The sequence below is a fragment of the Mercenaria mercenaria genome, chromosome 4 (assembly GCF_021730395.1).
Source record: "Mercenaria mercenaria strain notata chromosome 4, MADL_Memer_1, whole genome shotgun sequence".
Lineage (NCBI taxonomy): Eukaryota > Metazoa > Mollusca > Bivalvia > Venerida > Veneridae > Mercenaria > Mercenaria mercenaria.
The window spans coordinates 50838583-50862384 of record NC_069364.1 but is presented as its reverse complement, the minus strand read 5'-3'; the positions used below and the strand labels follow the sequence as shown (position 1 = coordinate 50862384).

Below are 23802 nucleotides of genomic sequence, written 5' to 3'. Positions count from 1 at the left end.
CCCATTCCTGTGGACCAAAAAATGAAAAATATAAATGTTTTTTTATTGGTACAGTACACTTCTGCAGTCCAGGATAATTGGAGCAAATGTCTGTTTAAGGATAGCTCTGATTAACTTTGTTCAGATTTCATTTTGTAATTTTACATTGATGAAAACATTGTAAACTTCCTTTTCATTTGTAACATTATCTCAGTTGAGTATGATATTATATATGTAGAATATTTCTACATTAGGGGTTATACATGTATTCAGTTTGTTCACCAGTATACATGCATAACATTTCAGACATTGAATAAAAAGAATGAGGGTCTTGCAGAAACTCTGAAACATAAAGAAACAACAGAGACAGAATTGAGGTATATATCAATTATTTATTTTAATATAATTCAAAGGATGTTAGAAGCACAGCCAAGTAGATTTTTTGTCCTAAAAATTGGATGATTTTGTAGATCAGCTCTTTGTAGTTGATACTATTGTTTGATATTTAAAAGTATTTTAACTAGGTTTTCAGTATGTTTTGATGGACCTATTGTCACCAGACTTTGTTTTTAGGTAGCTTTTATTGTATCCCCCAAAGTTTTTGGGGGTGCACTTATCTGACCTAGGATTATGAAACGTTAATGGCGTATTATTCAGCATGTGAAGTTGTGCACCTGGGGTTTTTAGCTCACCTGTCACAAAGAAACAAGGTGAGCTTTTGTGAGCGCGCGGCGTCCGTCGTCCGTCTGTGCGTCTGTAAACTTTTCCTTGTGACCACTCTAGAGGTCACATTTTTTGTGGGATCTGTATGAAAGTTGGTCTGAATGTTCATCTTGATGATATCTAGGTCAAGTTCGAAACTGGGTCATGTGCTTCAAAAACTAGGTCAGTAGGTCTAAAAATAGAAAAACCTTGTGACCTCTCTAGAGGCCATATATTTCATGAGAAGTCATGAAAATTGGTCAGAATGTTCACCTTGATGATATCTAGGTCAAGTTTGAAAGTGGGTCACGTGCTGTCAAAAACTAGGTTAGTAGGTCAAATAATAGAAAAACCTTGTGACCTCTCTAGAGGCCATATTTTTCATGGGATCTGTATGAAAGTTGGTCAGAATGTTCACCAAGTTTGAAACAGGGTCATGTGTGGTCAAAAACTAGGTCAGTAGGTCAAATAATAGAAAAACCTTGTGACCTCTCTAAAGGCCATATTTTTCATGGGATCTGTATGAAAGTTGGTCTGAGTGTTCATCTTGATGATATCTAAATCAAGTTCGAAACTGGGTCATGTGCTTCAAAAACTATGTCAGTAGGTCTAAAAATAGAAAAACCTTGTGACCTCTGTAGAGGCCATATATTTCATGAGAAGTCATGAAAATTGGTCAGAATGTTCACCTTGATGATATCTAGGTCAAGTTTGAAAGTGGGTCACATGCTGTCAAAAACTAGGTCAGTAGGTCAAATAATAGAAAAACCTTGTGACCTCTCTAGAGACCATATTTTTCATTGGATCTTCATGAAAATTGGTCAGAATGTTCACCTTGATGATATCTAGGTCAAGTTTGAAACAGGGTTATGTGTGGTCAAAAACTAGGTCAGTAGGTCAAATAATAGAAAAACCTAGTGACCTCTCTAAAGGCCATATTTTTCATGGGATCTGTATGAAAGTTGGTCTGAGTGTTCATCTTGATGATATCTAGATCAAGTTCGAAACTGGGTCACGTGCCTTCAAAAACTAGGTCAGTAGGTCTAAAAATAGAAAAACCTTGTGACCTCTCTAGAGGCCATATATTTTATGAGATCTTCTTGAAAATTGGTCAGAATGTTCACCTTGATGATATCTAGGTCAAGTTCGAAAGTGGGTCACATGCCTTCAAAAACTAGGTCAGTAGGTCAGATAATAGAAAAACCTTGCGACCTCTCTAGAGGCCATATTTTTCATTGGATCTGTATGAAAGTTGGTCTGATTGTTCATCTTGATGATATCTAGGTCAAGTTCGAAAGTGTGTCACATGCCTTCAAAACTAGGTCAGTAGGTCAAATAATAGAAAAACCTTGTGACCTCTCTAAAGGCCATATTTTTCATGGGATCTGTATGAAAGTTGGTCTGAATGTTCATCTTGATGATATCTAGGTCAAGTTCGAAACAGGGTCATGTTCGGTCAAAAATTAGGTCAGTAGGTCTAAAAATAGAAAAACCTTGTGACATCTCTAGATGCTATACTTGCAGGCTGTCTAGCGTCCCTAAAATTCCTACTTTTTTTTTTTTTTTTCAATTTGGCTAAAATTCCTATTTTTTTTAAAAAATCAAAGGAAATTCCTAAAAAGGCCCTATTTTTTCACAAAAATTCCTAATTTTTTAACTTTTTTGCAATGATCAAAAAGAGAAAATGTTTTAAATGTTGTTTAAAAGTTCTTCTAATTCAGAAAAAAACAGTTTAGCACAGTTCAAAGCAGTTTACCAGTGGTAGACGTCTTTTCTGTAAATAAAGCACTATTTGTGAGTTACTTTTATGTCAATCACATAAAGGTAAGTACATTACCTGGTCTTTAAAGTCCATATTTTAATTTGAAAATTCTTAAATTTAGCCCTAAAATTTCCTTAAAATTGTACCAGATTCCTAATTTTAGCCCTATTTTTTTTGTACAAATTGCCCTAAAATTAGCCCTAATTTTTGTCAGGGTATGCTAGACAGCCTGTACTTGTGAATGGATCTCATAAAAATTGGTCAGAATGTTTATCTTGATATCTAGATCAAGTTCGAAAGTGGGTCACGTGCCTTCAAAAAGTAGGTCAGTAGGTCAAATAATGAAAAAACGTTGTGACCTCTCTAGAGGCCATATTTTTCATGGGATCTGTATGAAAGTTGGACTGAATGTTTATCTTGATGATATATAGGTCATGTTTGAAACTGGGTCAGCTGCGATCAAAAACTAGGTCAGTAGGTCTTGAAATAGAGAAACCTTGTGACCTCTCTAGAGGCCATACCCTTGAATGGATCTTCATGAAAATTGGTCAGAATGTTCACCTTGATGATATCTAGGTCAAGTTTGAAACTGGGTCACACGCCTTAAAAAACTAGGTCAGTAGGTCAAATTATAAAAAAGCCTTGTGACCTCTCTAGAGGCCATACCTTTCATGGGATCTGTATGAAAGTTGGTCTGAATGTTCATCTTGATGATATCTAGTTTAAATTTTAGACTGGGTCAACTGTGGTCAAAAACTAGGTCAGTAGGTCTAAAATTAGAAAAATCTTTTGACCTCTCTAGAGGCCATATTTTTCAATGGATCTTCATGAAAATTGATCTGAGTGTTCACCTTGATGATATCTAGGTCAATTTCGAAACTGGGTCATGTGCGGTCAAAAACTAGGCCAGTAGGTATAAAAATAGAAAAACCTTGTGACCTCTCTAGAGGCCATATTTTTGATGAGATCTTCATGAAAATTAGTGAGAATGTTCACCTTGATGATATCTAGATAAGATTCAAAACAGGGTCACGTACCTTCGAAAACTAGGTCAATAGGTCAAATAATAGAAAAACCTTGTGACCTCTCTAGATCTTCATGAAAATTGGTCAGAATTTTTAGCTTGATAATATCTAGGTCAATTTCAAAACTAGGTCACATGAGCTCAAAAACTAGGTCACTATGTCAAATAATAGAAAAAACGATGTCATACTCAAAACTGGGTCATGTGGGAATAGATGAGCGATTCAGGACCATCATGGTCCTCTTGTATCAGTGATTTTGCTCAGTCAGACCACAGTTACGGCCCTTGACTAAGTCAAAAATATGTATAAAAGGGCATAAAAGTTTAGTGTCACATGCATCTCAAAAGTATTTGACTTAGTCATAAAACATTAAAGGATTGTTATATAGCATGTTAAGTTGTGCACCTGGTGTTCTGTAGCTAGTTATGGTCCTTGACTTAGTGAATGTTTAAAAGTGTATGTTGCATATAATATATCTTGTAAAATATTTGACACAGACTAATGAAACTATAAAAGTTGCTAAGATCATATAAAGAATGGTCATTGTAGTATTTTAATTCATTCCAGGCCTTTTTATACGCCCAAAGGGACGTATTATGTTATGACAACAGTGTCCGTTTGTCTGTCTGTCTGCTAGCAATTTTCGTGTCCGCCCTGTAACTCTTGAACTCCTGAAAGGACTTCAGAGAAACTTGACACAAATGTTCACCACATCGAGACGACATGTAGAGGGCATGTTTTAGATGGCTCACTTCAAGTTCAAGGTCACACTTCGGGGTCAAAGGTCAGATGACTTTGTTTCATGTCCGCTCTGTAACTCTTGAACTGCTTGAAGGATTTTAAAAACTTAGAACAAATGTTTACCACATTGTGATGACATGCAAAGCGCTTTTTTTTGGATGGCTCGTTTGAAGGTCAAGGTCACACTTAGGGGTCAAAGGTCACACCTTGGGGGCCTGGGCCTGGACCTGTTGTAGGACATGTCAGATGGTTTGGCCACTTTCGCAAACCAGTACTATTTTTTATGTCACTGATATGTTAAAAATTTAAAATGTTTTATTCTGCTTTATTTTTAGAGAGGAAATAGCAGCCCTTCAGTCAGAACTTGCTTTACTAAGAGAGAATAATGAAACTTTACTTGAAGAAAGACAGCAATCTGTAAGAACATATTACTTTGGTAATAAAAATATTCTTAAAGTAAACAGAACTGGATTTAGTCAATTTAAAACAACTTTACAGTTACAGATATTTGCAGTAACAGTGATAATGATGATTTTCAAAATCAAGCTTGTTTTATAACAAAAGTAATTTGTGACTATGGCTACTTTATTAATAAGGTTATTTGACGAATTGTTTGATAGATATCTTACATAGGGTGATTAGTTAAAGTTGTCAGAGGTATTGACATAATATATAAATATATAGGATGAGGCTCTCCATGGGAAACTTCTGTCCAAAGAGAAGACGGCATCAGACCTAGAAACGAAGAATAAAAGCCTCAAGTCAGACATAACTACTAAGAATAAACACATCAAAGAACTGGAAAAAGAGGTTTGTGATTTAAGTGTCAGTTTTGCTTCAGTTGTGGGGCTTATGTCTCCCACATGTAGTGGGGCAGACATATTGATTCAGTGCTGTCCATACAACTCCTTTGACACCACTGGGCCTTTTTACACCAAACTTCGCAAGAGTGATCATTGCCATGCCTAGTTGTGCATGTCTTAAGTAATTTCTGGTTCAATGATTTTTAGTGTTATGGCTAACGATTCATCAGATGTCATGTTTTGGGCACTTCTTTTGTATTATTAGGCACATTTCCATCATAGCTTACAGGAATGATCTGTGCCAAGCCTCATTATGCATAGTTTAGGCATGTTACGGTTCAGTGATTTTTAGTGGACTTATGGACCTTTATTTGTTCCACTTCCACCTTGTCTGGGTAATTGCTCCGATACTACCAATACGAATTACACCAGACTTCACAAAAGTGATCATTGCCAAGTCTTTTAATGCATATTGTGGGCATGTTCTGTTTTGGTGTTTTTAGCTCACCAGAGCACACAGTGCTCAGAGTGAGCAATTGTGATCACCAGCATCAGTCCTTACTTTTGTTCAAACAACATTTCTGAAACTATGTGTTGGAGGTTGATGTAACTTGGCATGGATGTTCCTTGGGTGTTCCTCTTCCAAAATTATACAAACCATTCTACTTGGTTGGACATGGGGGCCACCAGAACTAAAAATTGAAAAATCTTTAAACTATATCTCCACCTAAACCGCTCTCCAGTATGAACTGTTTTCTTGTGAATCACAGTTATTTTGTTATCAACATTTATATTCCCTAAATATTGTGATAATGATCCTGAAAAATATCTGTGTTGTCAGGGATTTCACGGATGCATGTTTCTTGCGTCCCTGACGCGATATTTTGTCACAGGACCCGCATTTGCAATCAAACGTGCGTCCTTAGAACCCGCTATAATCCGCCGTAACTGTTTTTCATTTTTTCGCGATTAAACTATCCTTTTAGGTAATTAAGGGGAGATCACTGTAACTTAATTCGTCCTGGCGCTTGCTGACTGAAAATCGATAGAATTTGAATCATACAATTTAATCATGGCTGACTAAGAGGTAATCGACAAAAAACAAAAATCTTTGAAAGAGTTTTTCGGTGGAAAAAATGAAGATGGAAATAATTCCTGGGTGTCATCGGATCTGAACAATAATTGTGACAAAAATGAAGCACAGGAGCCGATCGAAACGGAATCTAAAAGCAAAAAAAAAGTTTGTAGACGATTGGACTTTATCATTTGTGTGGTTGAAATTCGACAAGAATAGCATGTTTTGTGAATATTGTTTGCAAACATCTAAAACTAATCCGTTCACCAGTGGATGTACAAATTTTCAAAAGTCAACTCTGTATAGACACCAAACCAGTAAAGACCATGTTGATTCTACAGGGATTTCCCTTTGATTTTTAAAATGGGGGTCCTGGGACCCCCAAACTTTCAATTCTGGGGGTCCCTGAGCAATTTTGAGAGTCCCCATTCCTAAAAAGAGTATTTAACCTCTGGGCAGTTACATTTTAGCTTGCTTTGGTCAGTTTCCCTAGAAATTACAATGTCATGTATGTTTCAACATCAAATGCACCACAGGGGAAAAAACGCTTTCTTTGTATTTCTTACTTTATGTACCTACAATTTACAGTACACTAATAGCTATATACAGTAGACACTAGTGTAATCATTAAATGTACTATAGGTTGAACAGACTAAATGTATGTAACTCTGATAAGATAAATTAATATACAAATAAAGGATTGAACAAGTTTTATTTTTCACTACCGTATTTTGGTGTGTATAGGTCGCGGTAATGTATAGTCCGCATCTAATTTTTGCTCTGGAAATGGTCGGAAAATTTAACTTCTAGCGTATTAGTCGCAGTTAAATTTCGGATTTTTCCCCAGCAATATTTAATATTTACCGGCAAAAAAGTTATGGCAGCGGCCATATTGATGCCGCGGACTGAATTATTATCAGAACCTGATTGGTGGAAATCGGACAGTGTTATTTTCGTTCCCAACCGTTTCGTACTAACAGTAGTATCGGTAACAGACTACATCAAAGAAAAGCGACTTTTTGACACTAATTGGCAGCAGACGGTTTGCGTTTACATTCTGTTATCATGCAAGTTTAAGTGTGAATTGTTTGTACAGCAATTATAACACCTTTCCGTGTCATGTAATTAACCGCGTTCTTTTGATTCTGAGTAAAAAGATTAACAAAATATCTCTTTTTGGATTTTTTTTCTTTTATTTAAAAATCAAAAGTAAAAAATTATCTTTCAAGTTTTTTAATACGCTAAGAATTGGTATAAACAATGTTTGGAATGGAGGACGGATCTGTCCGGATTTTATCCAACCCGGAGTACATGTCAATGGCGTCCAGTAAAACGAAAGTAGAAACAAACGTAATTCAGACTGCAAAAACATCTTTGAATTAAAGTCATTCGTAATTTTAATATTCTGTATGGGTTATTTACGATATATTTTATTGAAAGTAACCGCTATTGGTTGAAAAGCCGCCGATATTGATATTTTTTGTCCATTTTGTTCGTTCATAACAGATGCACGTAATTTTGCGAGAGCTACGGTCAGAAAATTGGCCCGAAAAAAAAACTGCTGGCAATGTTCTGTCGTATAGGTCGCAGGAACTTTTTCAGGCAGCAAAATGGGTAGAAAAAGTGCGACCTATACACACCAAAATACGGTAGTTCCCTTACAGAAGCAAGCCTCTGTGGCGTACATGCTGCGTATTTGCTGTGTATATGCCGCGAACACAGTAGTACGCCAGAGGAGTACATTTTACATACACCGCATGCCGCGTACATGCCGCGTACTATCTCGATGAGTACACAGCATGTACGCAGGAGGTCACTAGTACACTTCAAGTACGCAGCACAGACTCTGAAAATTTAAGGAGTACACTGCATGTACGCAGGAGGGACTTGTACAAGAAAATAGTACACTGCATGTACACCGCAGATACTTCGAAATTTATAACACTTATATTTAGTTGCATTAAAGTTGTTTCCCCTTGATGCAGTTACGCCATTTTCTTCAGATGTTTACTAAATTACATGCTACAAAAACTGATTTATTTCATTGAAAAGTGGATGAAGAAAAGCATACTAATTTATTTGATAACATCAATCTACATTATTTTGGTAAGGGTAAATACTTATTGATGCATGTCACTTATCTTTTTTCTGTTTTTTTCTGTCCAAATGATCAGCATTTGCATAAGAAAGTTGGTGGGGTAAGGAATTTACATTATCACAGCAGTTTCGCCACAAGAGTACACAGCATGTATGCAGCAGGAGTACACAGCATGTACGCTGCAGGATTCGGGCCAGGAGTACACAGAATGTACGCCGCAGGAGTACACAGCATGTACGCCGTAGGAGTACACAGCATGTACGCCGCAGGGGTAGTACACCGCAGGCTCATTTGCATGTGAAAAGTGTATGTGCCGCGTACATGCTGCGTACTATTTCCCGCATACTAAATTCCTCCAGCGTACATCCTGTGTACTATGTAGTCCACAGCATGTACGCAGCAAGTAGTACGCGGCAGAGCTCATTTGCATGTCAAAAGTGTACTACAAACGTACTATCGGTGTATGTGCGGTGTATATCCTGCGTACTATTTAAAGCCCTTGATTTCACTACACATCATGTACGCATCATATACGCTGTATGTACACAGCAAGAGTACACAGCAAGCCTTTTTCTTCTGTAAGGGTTGACAAGTAATATGGATCAATTTTCTATGCAACTGGGTGTAGTATAATTGTCAACATAGTCTTGAAACTAACAGAACAACTGAACAGTAAACACCTAGTCTCTTTGATACAAAATAAGTTTAAGTTTACACATTAAATTGACATTAATTTAACAGAACAAAACATTTTTCACTTCAAGTTCAGTCTCTTGAATATCAGTAAACAGAAATTTACTTCGGTTTGTTGGATACACAGTCAATTTAAAAGTCAACATAGAACTTGACTATTACAAGTTTTCTTATTTTCCGAGAACGGTGTACCATTGGAACCAACTTCCCCCCAGTGTCGCCCACCTCCCTACCCTAGAGCAAGTCAGTGCCGCAGTTTGCAGCCTTGAACATGTCTCGTCCTAGTTTAATCCTGCAAACTCAAGTTTTAATCTTTTATTTCACCAAAGTTATTTTTTTTAGTTTCTTCCACTCTAAATTTTTATCACTATATTCTTTCTCTTTATGATTTTGAAGCGCAAAACGTCTACGTCCCCGCAAGGGGTTCGACGGTTATGTAAGATAGATAGAACAGAACAACACCTATTTCACTTCAGACCAGGGACTTGGATACTGTCATACAATGTGTCAAAACTGTCAATTTAACACTAACAGAACAACAGTCAACAACTATTTACTTCAGTCTCTTTTTTCAGTCTATTAAATTCCCTGGCAACAGACAAGAAATCCACATGAGTAACATCTTGACCTTGAAGTTTAATCATTAGGAATCTGTTCAGTCTATCAGGGTTCAGGCAATTTTTATGCCCCCGAAGGGAGGCATATAGTTTTTGAACCGTCTGTCGGTCTGTCCGCAATTTTCGTGTCCGGTCCATATCTTTGTCATCGATGGATGGATTTTCAAATAACTTGGCATGAATGTGTACCACAGTAAGACGACGTGCAGTGCGCAAGACCCAGGTCCGTAGCTCAAAGGTCAAGGTCACACTTAGACGTTAAAGGATAGTGCATTGATGGGCGTGTCCGGTCCATATCTTTGTCATTGATGGATGGATTTTCTAATATTACTTGGCGTGAATGTGAACCACAGTAAGACGATGTGCAGTGCGCAAGACCCAGGTCCGTAGCTCAAAGGTCAAGGTCACACTTAGACGTTAAATGATAGTGCATTGATGGGCGTGTCCAGTCCATATCTTTGTCATCGATGGATGGATTTTCAAATAACTTGGCATGAATGTGTACCACAGTAAGACGACATGCAGTGCGCAAAACCCAGGTCCGTAGCTCAAAGGTCAAGGTCACACTTAGATGTTAAAGGATAGTGCATTGATGGGCGTGTCCGGTCCATATCTTTGTCATCGATGGATGGATTTTCAAATAACTTGGCATGAATGTGTACCACAATAAGACGACGTGTCACACGCAAGACCCAGGTCCGTAGCTCAAAGGTCAAGGTCACACTTAGACGTTAAAGATCATTTTTCATGATAGTGCATTGATGGGCATGTCTGGTCCATATCTTTGTCATTCATGCATGGATTTTAAAATAACTATGCATGAATGTGTGACACAGTAAGACGATGTGTCGCACGCAAGACCCAGCTCCGTAGGTCAAAGGTCCTAAACTCTAACATCGGCCATAACTATTCATTCAAAGTGCCATCGGGGGCATGTGTCATCCTACGGAGACAGCTCTTGTTTACTTTGTTTTTCAGAGCATTTTGGTGTGAAAACCCTCTTTTACAGGGTGCACTGGAGACTGGTATAACTAGAGCAATACCTGCTACTTTTACAAAATCTGGATAAACATGTGCATGTTCAGTCAAGATAAGTTCAATGAAGTTGTCAAAAGCATGTGTTGTTTTGTATGACATAGCCAAGAGTTTGAAATTCAAGAAATGATTTCTCATTCTATTTTGGTTAATAATCTGCCCATAATGCTGTAAAATCAGATCAAACTGGTTATGTGCATAAGCATGAATTTCCCCACCCTGGTTTTGGTATCTCTTTGGATTGAACAAAACATCCAATGTATCAATAATATCTAACTGATCCTCCGGGAACCGGTCTCTTATATTTGCTTTTAAATTGTTGATGTATTTATTTTTCCCTGACAGAAGAAAACCTTTGCCTGATAGGCTGATTGTCATAGATTTCAACTCCTTTGTAGATTTTTTTCTCACCAACAGCAGGAATCTGACCTACGGCTTACAAAGCAGTGTCAACTGTATTTGAACCAGTTTTCATTGCTTTGAGTGTATCAACAGTACTGTTTACATTGTTTCTGATACTAGACAGATTGACATGGTCTTTCTGAAATGTTAGACTTAATATTCGAATCACACTTAGAAAATCAATTAAGAGTGCAGCTGTAAGTAAGAATATGACAGATGCAACAAACTTGTAAATACCAGCTGCTTTACCAGTACTGTCAGAATCATTTTCCAGAGACATGACTATTGAATCATAATAGTCAAAAATCATTTTGACTGCAGCTTCAATTGAAAGCCACCTCACTTGTTCCCTCAGGCACTTGCTTAGCCTTTCCATGTAGCAACTTTGTAGATCTCGAAGCTTATCATAGCACACAGACGAGTCTGAGTAAAACATGTAAAGAGAGTGAATGAACCGTTTAAAATCTTCCAGGTATTCGATTCCCATGCTTGCTTGTGACGCGGCAAGATTCATTCGGTGGGCAACACAGTGAACCTGAAATGTATAATAGATGAAAGTACTGATCAGTAAAGTGACATTCAGACTGATCATCATGAAGTATCACGAAACAACTAGCTAAAAAATTAACATCTGTGCATTCAAATATTAGATCCTATTTATTTTTCTAACAAAAAATTAATTTTAAATTTGGGAAATGAAATTTTCTTCAGTTTGTGCAATTATAATATATGGAACAGTTTACCCTGAAAGAATCACAAGTCAGCTAACCTGTACCAACATTGGATTGTGCTGTTTTAGTTTCATGTCGAAGCCATTTCTGCATCCAACCATTACCGATGCCCCATCAGTACCAAGTCCCATAATTCTTGATAGGTCATACTGGTGATCAGTCTGTGTCACCAAGCCCTTTTCTGTTAATAGAAAATCAAGCAGGGAAGTCTTGATGCCTTCTGCCGTGCAGTCGGTAATTTATTTCCTACGTATACAACCTGGACTTTTCCATTTTTTACATAGCGAATGTAGATAACTAGTCTTTTTTTCAACTGAGATGTCACATGTTTCATCAAGCATGACACCTACATAATCACTTAATTTAATGTCATCCCACATGTTATTTTCTATCACATGGGTAATAGCAGTTTCCATTTCGGTCACTATTTCTGGTTTTTTATAATAATCACTGACTCAGAGCTTCAGATAAACTTTTGGTGCAATTTGGTATTTACCCATCACTTTTTGTCTGAATTGGGTATTGGAAATTTGAATTGCGTAAAAATAATATCATTACCCAGCCTTTTCAAAAGTAATTTGGTATTTGCTAAAACCAATTGGGTATTTTACCAATCTCGCACTAACAAATGAGTATTTTTTGCTTACAGTATACATGGTATATATCATTAAACAGGACCGACTAAGTATTTTAATGGCGCTCTTCAATGTTTAATACAAAAATGTATTTAAAATTGTAATGAATGTTTCATACTGTTGTTTTCTTTTTCACTTTTAATGCAGTCAGAGGTCAGTTCATCCACAATATCCCGAATGATTACCGCAATATGCATTCTCCAAAAAGATGTCATCCAGTATTGGTGACACTACATCGTCACAAACAAATAACTGTCATTGTTGAACAGCAAAATATCCCACTAATTTGTTTGTTTGTGCTGCAACAATGTTTTTTTCTGCCAATTCTTTTACATTTTATCAGCGTAAAGAAATTGTTTACAAAGCGTCCAAATAACACAGATCAGCCGACTGAATGGTCCTGTAATTTTTCCGATAAATTGAAACCTGTTCTGCGGTAACATATAACCAGTCAGTCAAATCTAGTGTTAAAGTCTCGTACCCTTTCTAGTTATAAGGAAAATGCGATACGCAAGCGATTTTTTACGAATTGGGTATTAGGAATTTTACTTGTGTTTCAGTACGCACACTGTATGAATTCAGTTGGGTTTTCTGCAATTTTAATTGCGTAAATACGCAAATACGCAGCTTATCTGGAGCTCTGCTGACTGAAACTCCATTTAATTGTTGGAGTTCCATCAAACTCACAAATGAATCGCCTGGCAGATTACATTTTGCCATGACATAAACAGTTCTCAGTTGGGGGATATGGCTAGATACTTGAGCAGCAACTTTTTCATTCTGAATTTTATTCACTTTTTTCATAAATTTTTTCATGGCTGACCTTAGTTTCATTTTATCAATAGAAGTAAGTTATGATAACTGTTACATACAGAGCTACTGGTATTTTAGACCTACATAGATGGTCTTTACTTTTATCATTCCAGATACGTAGCCTAAAATCGAAGTTAACATCTGAAAATAAGTGTGTGGAAAGCAAAAATCTGGAACTTTTAAAGCTGCAATCTGACATGGAGACAGAAGCTGCATCCAAGTCAGAACTTGAGTCAAAGATCAAGGAACAAGATGAACATGTGAAAAGGGTGCAAGAAGAGTTGAAGACTGCTGAGAAGACAGTAAGATTCATTATTTGAAGTCCTTTGCTTTGATTCTGCTATATGCTAGTGTTTGTCAGACAACATGCTGCAGAAATAACCTGAGACTATAAAATGTTTTTAACTTCCATTTTCCTTACTCCTGTTATTTTTTTGCATGGAATTTAAAGACTGATTTCAATAATTTGCTAGCAGTTTAGTTAGCTTTATTTCCTTTTCTTTTTTTCAATTACCTCATTTTAGTAGGTCATAACCAGTGTAATAATTAGATATATGTCTTCTGGAAAATAAAATTGTAAGAGATTGCAATGCTGTGGGATTATTCAGTATAATATTGTTATAATAACTAGTTTTGTTATTTACATTAACCATATATTGTATCTACAGAAAGAAAAAAAACCTTTTATTTTGATTTTAAAAAAAGTGATGTTCCCGGTAGTAATATCAAGAAGGCCCTTTTCTTGGGGTTGCATTTGCAGATTAAGATCATTCACAAAAACATTAATGGAAGTCACTGACATTGTCTAAAAAATTATTTCAAAATCGGCAAGCAAAATTAAATTGTACATGTAGCTAAAAATCCTTTTTCATATGGTTATTGACAGGAAACAACTATAATTTTTTATCAGATTTCGGGATAATTTAATCTGAAAATTGTGAATATATATTGGGGTTAAATTTAAAAAAAAAAAAGTTCATAGTGTGATTCATTGATTTGCTTGAAGTCACAGTGTGATTTATACCTGTCTCAATGCACAAAAGTAACATTTAATTGGTAAATGGAATATTTGGATATAATACTGATTATCTAGCAAGGCTTTCATTATTCCTTTACAGAACTTTAAACATTTTTGCAGGCCAAAGAATCAAAAGAGTATGCAGAAAAGTGTCTTGCAGAAAAAGATCAGATGTTTTCTCAGTGTGAATCTCAGAGGACAGAAATGAGCTCCATAATGCAGGGTTACAGATCTGACCTTGACAAAAATCTTACCAAGAAGGAGAAAGAGGTTGAAACATTGAAGCATAAACTTGAGACAATGAAAACTAAACATAAGAAAGAGGTATGAGTTTCTTTACATACTGTACAACTGTTTTTCCTTATAATAAAAACAAATGTAAACAATTTACAATAAAATGCACTGCCTGCAGATCATTGGTGCTACCTTATACTTTGTTTTATTGAATTTCATCTTTAGAAATGTTTTTAAAGACTTTGATAATGATGATCAAAACAATAGTTTGCTGACAAATCCTTAGTCTTGAAGATATTTATTTTTCAGATGGATGACAAAGTTTCTAAATTAAACAGTCAAATTGAACAGCTGAGGAAGACTATTTCTGACTCTGGATATCAAATGGTTAGTAAGACACTGATAACAGATAGACATGTATAATAATTTTATTGGAATATTTAAGGTATGAATGCCTTTTTCTTACATAATACAAGAGTACAACTATGACCTTGACCCCTTACCACTGGCCTCAAAATCACTGGTGGTCACCAACAGCCCATGGGCAATATTCCTGCAAAATTTGATGATTTTAGGTCAAGTTGCTCTTAAAACTTTGAGCAGAAACAGTTTCGCACCAACAGTCATTTAGACCTTGGCCTCTGATCTTGTCTTAAAAAACTTTGAGCAGAAACAGTTTTTGCACCAACAGTCAGTGTGACCTTGACCTCTATCTTATGTCTTCAAAATCAGTATTGACATTCATTGCCTGTGATATGAGCATGCATATAGCAGTCTCAAGTTCACAGGTTGATGCATTCTGGAGTTGCTAAGTGGAAACAAAATTACTGAAAGACAGACCTGTCCAGCAATATCACAAAACATGTCCATTCAGGCATATAGAAATGATGTCCAGTAATCTAGCAACCTTCAGAAAGAAGTGGTTGTCATGGCTATGACTTATCCATTAATTGAAAATACCAAAGGTGCCACAGTCCTGATTTTCAGAAACTTGTGTTTAAGTTGCACACCATTATACTAGGACTCAATTGCTAAATACCAATGACAACAACGCCATGCGATAGTTCATATTTTAATAACAGTTATTACATTGCCGCATATAAATAACTCCATCAAGTTTACTTTTAAAAAGTATTTCCAAGATTATAATTGAAAATATGAATGGCGGTATTGGTCATGACGGACGTAATAAACCTCATCAGATGACACTAATGAAGTTTGTTCGATCCACAGATTATAACTATGGAAAGACATGCACATAGGAGCGACCAAGAGCGGACTTTACAAGAAACCCTGGGAAGCCCCCACCCCTGTTGCACTAATAAAGCCGTTCGGTGTCATATCTGTAATAACTATGCACTACATAAACATCGCCAGATACAAAGCATTGCTAGTGCTACTCTCGCCGCCGCTCGGCGACTGATACAACCACAAGGTACACCGTAGTACCTGTTTATCTAACCACCGCGAGGTACACCGCAGTACCTGTTTATCCAACCACCGCAAGGTACACCGCAGTACCTGTTTATCCAACCACCAGTGCAATCATGCTGCTATACCGCTTTGCTACTCATTGACACGGCACTAGATAGAACCGCAAAGCATTACTAGTGCTACTTTCGCCGCCACTCGGCGATTGATATAACCGCAAGGTACACCGCAGTACCTATTAATCCAACCACCAGTGCAACATGAAACTATAGTTTTGCTACAAAATGGCCTAGCAAAATAGGAGCTATTAAAGACCGCTTTAGTCAAAGCTAATCTAGCAAGTACTTTAAAGCTCGTTTAACCCAAAGATAATTTTAGAACCCAGAAAATAATTTTTTGAACCCTATAAACCGTTATCCACCTACAGACGACACTCTAGGCAAATTAAATTTATAGGTGGTAAAACAAATGTATCTATTATGTGAAATCCTGGCTGCTTTATAATAAGGGGTAAAATGAATGCATGTCAACTCCTGGCCGCCCCCATATGTTAAAATGTTCTGCCGTCATGACAGAAAATATTTTATATAATGTATCTCTATGACAATTGCACATTTATGAAATATATAGACATCTGAATAAAACATGAATCATTAACAATATATTCTTACAGCTTAAAAATAATGACATTGTATATAATATGCATTAAAATACAAAGTAACATTTATTTTTAAAACACCCAGCATTAACTGCTTTCAAGCTTCGTTTTAGTCATAATTTCCTCGTAAATGGAACCTTATGAATATTAAAGTCTGTCACCAGCATAAACTGTTTTCAAGCTTCGTATTTTAGTCATCATTTCCTCGTAAATGTAACCTCGTGAATATTAAAGTCAGTCACCAGCATAAACTGTTTTCAAGCTTCGTTTTAGTCATCATTTCCTCGTAAATGGAACCTTATGAATATTAAAGTCAGTCACCAGCATAAACTGCTTCCAAGCTTCGTATTTTAGTCATCATTTCCTCGCAAATGGAACCTTATGAATATTAAAGTCAGTCACCAGCATAAACTGCTTCCAAGCTTCGTATTTTAGTCACCATTTCCTCACAAATGGAACCTTATGAATATTGAAGTCAATCCCCAGTATAGACTGCTTTCACTTTCAAGCTTCTTTTTTAGTCATCATCTTCTTGTAAATGGAAACTTATGAATATTTAAGTCACTCCCCGCATAAACTGCATTCAAGCTTCGTTTTTAGACAGCATCTCCTCGTAAATGTAAATGGAACTTCATGAATATTAAAGTCACTCCACTATCATAAACACTTGGAAATTTAATCAAATTATAAATTCTTTCAGCTTCAGTTCAGCAAATGTAAGACCTACTTTCCTAGAATAGCAATGGTATACCAATGTCTCGTTGCCTCAGTTCCTCCAAACTCTAAACGACTGTTACGTATTAGGCACTGTCATATTTATTCTACGAGTCTTACTGGTCAACTGTGGTCGGCTTCGATATGCAGATTTCTTATAGTGAAATCCAGGAAAATAAATATATCCCTCTTGTATACCGACGATAGTGCTAAGAGATGCCGGGTTTGCCATACATTGCCATACGTTGTTAAGAAACAAACTGAAATATACAAAATCTCAACGGCAGAAAAATTGAACTTTCATTTTCCATATACAGTTACAAACTAGTAATATAAAAAGTTATTGCAGTGCGGTGGGTGAGCTTCGATTTACTGGTATTGAAAGAGGACAGAAGACTGTGTTGCTTACATTTATACCTATATGTCACGTGACTTGCATGCATGTCAAGGTTTATGGACAGCAGACGACAAATTAGGGCAAGCTTAATAATAAATAGTTAACCAGGTCAATTAAGCCATAATAAATGAGATTAATATGAAAAATTAATCTTTATTGTTTCTGATTGTATTAATTCGTTCTTTTTAATGTTATTGACAGTGTAACATTCAAACATTTTTGTTGTACTTTATTTTTAAGGAGAACCTCCAGAAAAACTTTAGTGAAAAAGAAACCAAGGTTCAGGAACTTGAGAAACAGAATATGCAAAAGGTATGTGTTATGTATTTTAGTAAATAAATATTGGTATGTTTAAAGCCTATCTAGTGAATATTTGTAAAATAAAGCAAACATGTAGATTAGCATCATAATTGAAAATGCTTATAATTCAAAAAGTATTTTTACTAGAATCATCAAACCTCACATAATGAATAATTAGCAAATGACCTTTGCTCAAAAATTGATTGACAAGAAAAAGCAGTTTTCCCTTTCATTTGGTAAAAAAATGGGACTTTTTACTGTACCTAAGTAACCTGTTGATTGATCTTCATGAAACTACATAAATGTAGATCACTATGGGGGATGCATTAGCTGTTTTATCAGGATCATTTCATTTAGTTTAGAGTTACTGTCCTTGAATTATTTTACAAACCATAAATTCCTATATAACAAAATAATCCATTGATAGATCTTCATGAAATTTAATACAAATATAGGATGAAGAGTTGAAGGATTTACAAGAAGAACTAGGGAAGATGTACATCAAGAGTACAACCACAAGTGTAGCACAGACAAGCCCTTTTCCAGACAAAACGTACCAGAAAAAAAATGCAAGTAAAATACCAACACCAGTCCTGCCTCCTAGAACACCTCAGGTATAATATATGTAGTTTCTGATATTTTTCTACCCACTTTTGAAAGAAAATATGTGGATATATTGTTTTGCTCATGTTGGTCTGGCGTTGGAAAGGTAGACCATTCAGATTCCAATTAATAATTGTTGAAGGTTGGTCCAACAGTTGTCAGACTTCATAGAATGATTGCAAGTTGTTAGTAGATGAATTCTAATACTTGTGGGGTCCAAAGGTCAAAGGTAGGGTCACACTGACTCCCACATCTTTTATAAAAGTCAACAATTTTTAATTTCTTTTTCCTAGAATAGGATTTGCATTAAAGAGGTATTTTATCCATATTATTTTCACAGATTATAAATTTACACAAGAAAGACAAACTGTAGTGACAACGCAAGCAACTTTTCTGGTACTTTTATTTTCATTTACTCAGAAAGCATGATGATCGTAAACGATTAACATTTTACAAGACAATAGACGTTAAAATCTTTTAACACCATGGTGATTCAACAGGTAAGAACACATGATAAACAATTATCACGGTATAATACTGTTGATTAAGTCTTTTTGGTGCATCTTTTTTTCGTTTACCAGTATTAAATCGGATATGTGCCTACTTTTGAGACAAAAATATGGGAAGGGCATACCATGCGCTTATTATCCCATATGGAATAACAATTAGGCCTTAAGCGCTTACTTTTGATATGCGCTTATATTTGAATATGTGCTTATTTACCATATTCTACAGTATCTGGGGTAAGAACTGGATCAGTTGAGCATACAAGGCCCTCTGAGCCCTTCTGTTTTTGTCATTAGTTCCCATGTTCCGGGTAATTTTTTAATTTCTGAATACTAGTACATTTGTATGAAAGTTTGCAAAGCACAGTATATAATGTATTTCTTAAAGGTTATACTTTTGCTTTGGAATTATATTATTATACCCCCACCAAACATGTTTGAGGGGGGTATATAGGAGTCAGTTTTGTCGCGTCCCGTCCCGTCCCGTCCCGAAATCTATTATCTCAGTTATTACCAAATGGATTTGATTCAAACTTAAAATACATGTTCCACCTTATCACCCACATCATGTGACACAAGGTGCATAACTCTTGACACCAAGTTTTCATGAATTATGTCCCCTTTTACTTAGAATTTAGGGTTAATTTTGCTGTATTTTCACTCTATCTCAGTTATTACTAAATGGATTTGATTCAAACTTAAAATAGATGTTCCACCTCATCACCCACATCATGTGACACAAGGTGCTTAACTCTGACATAAATTTTTTATGAATTATGTCCCCTTTTACTTTAAATTTAAGGTTGATTTTGATGTATTTTCACTATATCTCAGTTATTACAAAATGGATTTGATTCAAACTTAAAATAGATGTTCCACCTCATCACCCACATCATGTGACACAAGGTGCATAACTCTGACACCAATTTTTCATGAATTATGCCCCTTTTTACTTAGAATGTAAGGTTAATTTTTATGTATTTTCACTATATCTCAGTTACTACCAAATGGATTTGATTCAGACTTAAAATAGATGTTCCACCTCATCACCCACATCATGTGACACAAGGTGCATAACTCTGAAACTAATTTTTCTTGAATTGTGTCCCCTTTTACCTAGAATTTAAGGTTAATTTTGATGTATTTTCACTATATCTCATTCTGATTGGCTTAGAGCCAAAGGGAAGTAACCTTTTTTTAACTTTTGTATGGAGTTTCTTCCCCTTAAATTCCAGGAATTAGTCTATTTTTAGAAATCCTATTTTTAGATTTTCAATATTTTAGGTATTTTTCTAACTTTTTTTATTATAAGTCCTATGTAAAAAGTAAACACATTTTTCTGTGGTAACATGGGTCGGTAAGACACTTTTTTGTATTCACTTTTAGTGTATCTCTAATATTAGAGATTTAATATATTTACTAGTATTACTATACTAGTATTATACTAGTATTACTTACATGTGGAAGCCCAGGATGAAGTACTCCAAAGACTAAGTATTTTTAAGATTTCTTATGGTTGCCATTCTTCTGTGACAAGACCGTATGGTGGGGGTATGAGTCACTCCTGTGACAGTTCTAGTTACTTTAACTCTTTATTCAGATTATACCATCAGATACCACGAGTGATTTGAAGACCCAAGCACTACTGAAGACACCACAGACACTGAGAACTCCATCCAACATGAAAACTCCACAGAGATCCATTCTGAAACCATTGTCTGGAAACTCTGCCTCCAAGAAGCGGAGAGTAGTATTTGCCTCCAAAGATAATGATGGAAATTCTGAATCTGGAGAATCATCCTCTTTCGAAGTGATGGATGTTGAGGTTAGAAAAATAGTTGTGTTAAAATGTTTATGTCTCTGCTTAGATGATGGCATTGTGACTGGTAATTGTCAGTTCAAAAATGGCATATTGATCTCTCAAGGAGGTTAGTTTTCCTTATTCAGAGCTTGTTAAAACTGCAAGAGGCAGCTTGGTTTATTTCTATATTCAGCAGACACTTCAAACCTTGCCCATAAACTCACAATTTTGTTTCTAATGGTACTTCCTTGTGCACTCACTACAAAGACCAAGATTAGCTGGTAACTAGGTGCAGTAAAATTTACTATGAATTTATGAATATTTATTTCATGAGTTATATTATTTCATATTACTTGTTAAATGTTTAGTCAATTAAGTAAAATTCTCATGGTTTAATTGAGTTGTGGTGCTTACCCTCATTTGATCAGGAACATTGGTGTATATTGCCCCACTTTGCATAGCTCTTGTTCAGTCATAATGATTTAAAAGAGATTATTTAAGGACTTGAATTATACACAATAAACCAGAATTCTTTGAAAAACCTGTTTTAATTATTTGAAACTGATTCACAAAAAACATATTGCATAATACTTTATCAATAACAAGACATTAATAAAGTCCCTAACACAAGTTTGGATAGTTTTAATGGCCGCATCTTTCTGACAATAATTGTTTTAGCCTGAATTTTGTCACACGCTGTGACCCAGGCCAAGAAAATGTAATGAAAATTCTAACAACCGAGGACCAAAATTGCTGACACCCTCAAGTAAACTTAAAATTAGTTATGTTTCTGCCATGCACTAAATCAGTACAATCAATTAGTACGACTATAATAATATTTCTGCCGTGCAAAATTAAACCTTCACAATGAAGGATGATTTAATTTAATAATAGCAAAAATTCAGGTGTGTACAATACACATGCCACCGTTTAATAACTGTTACATAATCATTCTTCCGCGCACAATACGCGTAAAGTACTCGGACAACAATTTAGCAATATTTTTGCCATACAATATGGCACAGACAATAGCAAAACACAATGTATCTGTCATGCATAATATCCGGACAATAATTTATCAATATTTCGGCCATACAATATGGCACAGACAATAGCAAAACACAATGTATCTGTCTTGCATAATACTTGGACAATAATTTAGCAACATTTCGGTCGACAAAAACCAATTTCGTGCCAACACTATAGAATTATTCAGCAGTGACAAGCACCCAGCAATTAATCAGGCAATAGCAATTAGCCGGTGCACAATAGCAAAAATTTTAATGGCAGTAGCTATATTTAGCACTGTAATGTCCTATCCATGTAAAAATTTTAATGCCAAAGAGACACCTAGGAGATACCAAGTATAGCAACAACTTGTGGGCCAAATCCAGTGCTCACAGAAAAAACTAAATTTTGAAATGTAATCGAGCAAGTTCACCAGATCATTGAACATTCCGCCGAAGCGGACCAACAAGCCAGTAAAGTATTGCTAGATTATTACCTAACCAAATCAAGCTAATGCAAACATCCACTTCCATGTATATCCCACCTAATATTATAGGCCATGAAAGCAAATGTCGACCAAGTGTACAAGCACAAATGACCCTCGGTCGTCATAATCCTCAATTAAGATGCGAAAGGTACCTTTACTTCAAATTACGGTTAAAATATGAATTATAACATTGCTAAAGAACACCCTACAAAACAAAAACTTCTTAATATATTCATCAATTTCAGCAATGTCACATAGTTATAATACCTGTTTGTTTGTAAACAATGCTTGCACATGCAAGCATGATAACATTAAAAAATTGAATAATTCAGGAGTTTCAATATAAAACAGTTTCAACAGAAATAATTAAGCACTCGAATAGCAAAACAAAATAATAACACACATATTTATAAAATGTCTATTCTGATACTGAATTAAAATACTCGAAATACTGTATGTATTATTACTAATAAACATACTAAAACAAAATTATGATGTTCATTTTTGTTCATAACACATTTTCTGTCTATTGAATGCCCTAACATCCCATGTATCATCTGTCTCAAACCACACTCTTAGGTTCAACATGTTACTAAAGGCGAATTAAAATCCACCTAAATGTTCATGCCTACAATACCGCTATGAAAATTGTTCTGTTGTTTCTACCACTTAAGATCCGTTTACTGATGTTACCCAAATTTATACAGTGTTAACGGATATATCCAGCCTCACATAGCACTGTTATATACTAAGTCATTTGGTTCATATGCACATTGTCCTATTGCTGCCTCACACATGAAAAGTTTATATTGCTGCAAACTGATGTATTAAGCCTGATATCGCTTAGGTATATACAAAATCTGTATTTGATTGACCAGAAAATTGTTCTTTTGCTGCCTCCGCAAACGAAAATGCTATTTATACTGCTAACCAATGTAATAAGCCTGATACAGCTTTGGTATATACGAAGTCTGTAGTTGCTTGATAAGAATATTGTTTTGTTGCTGCCTCCGCAAATGAAAAGTTAATTATGCTGCTAACTGCTATTTCAAGCCCGATATAGCTCCAATCTATCCGAAATCCTTTTTCATTTATATAGATAAGAAAATTGCTCTGCTGTTGCCTCCAGAAAGAAAAAAGTTTATTTATGCTGCCAACCGATATAATGAGTATGATATATCTCTGATGTCTTTAAGTTTTGTTCTACGATGATGCCCTATGGAACTAAATTTCTAGACTTTCAAATTCTAGAGATTCCTGATGACCACAAATCAACTGAATGTAAATTGAAATTCCCAGTATTTTAATCAGGTACATGTCCTGGTTGAATAACAGGTCTGCAACCAGAACGGCTGAATATGTTCCATAAAGGTAGGGTTCATCACCAGGCAACATCAGACCTCACAATTTGGCAGCCTGAAAATATATAGCTGACAGCTGTATCTTTGTAAAAGTAACAAAGTCAGTATATCATGTTATTGTTTATCACATAAAAAATACATATATATATATATATATCCATATGTATGTGAAG

The 23802-nt window shown here is 35.6% G+C and overlaps 1 protein-coding gene across 2 annotated transcripts in view; it reads left to right on the top strand.

Moving 5' to 3' along the window:
- The window catches only part of LOC123551661 (interaptin-like), a 69899-nt gene that overhangs the window by 38489 nt on the left and 7608 nt on the right, over positions 1–23802 (top strand). For both annotated transcript variants that reach the window (XR_006686452.2, XM_045340740.2), the window contains exons 20-28: positions 286–356; positions 4545–4626; positions 4894–5019; positions 13225–13413; positions 14250–14453; positions 14673–14750; positions 17804–17875; positions 18319–18477; positions 20573–20797. Coding sequence is in view for 1 of the 2 variants with exons in the window: in XM_045340740.2 (XP_045196675.2) it covers positions 286–356; positions 4545–4626; positions 4894–5019; positions 13225–13413; positions 14250–14453; positions 14673–14750; positions 17804–17875; positions 18319–18477; positions 20573–20797 (1206 nt within the window). In the remaining variant the exon portion in view is untranslated. The remainder of the gene's footprint in view (positions 1–285; positions 357–4544; positions 4627–4893; positions 5020–13224; positions 13414–14249; positions 14454–14672; positions 14751–17803; positions 17876–18318; positions 18478–20572; positions 20798–23802) is intronic.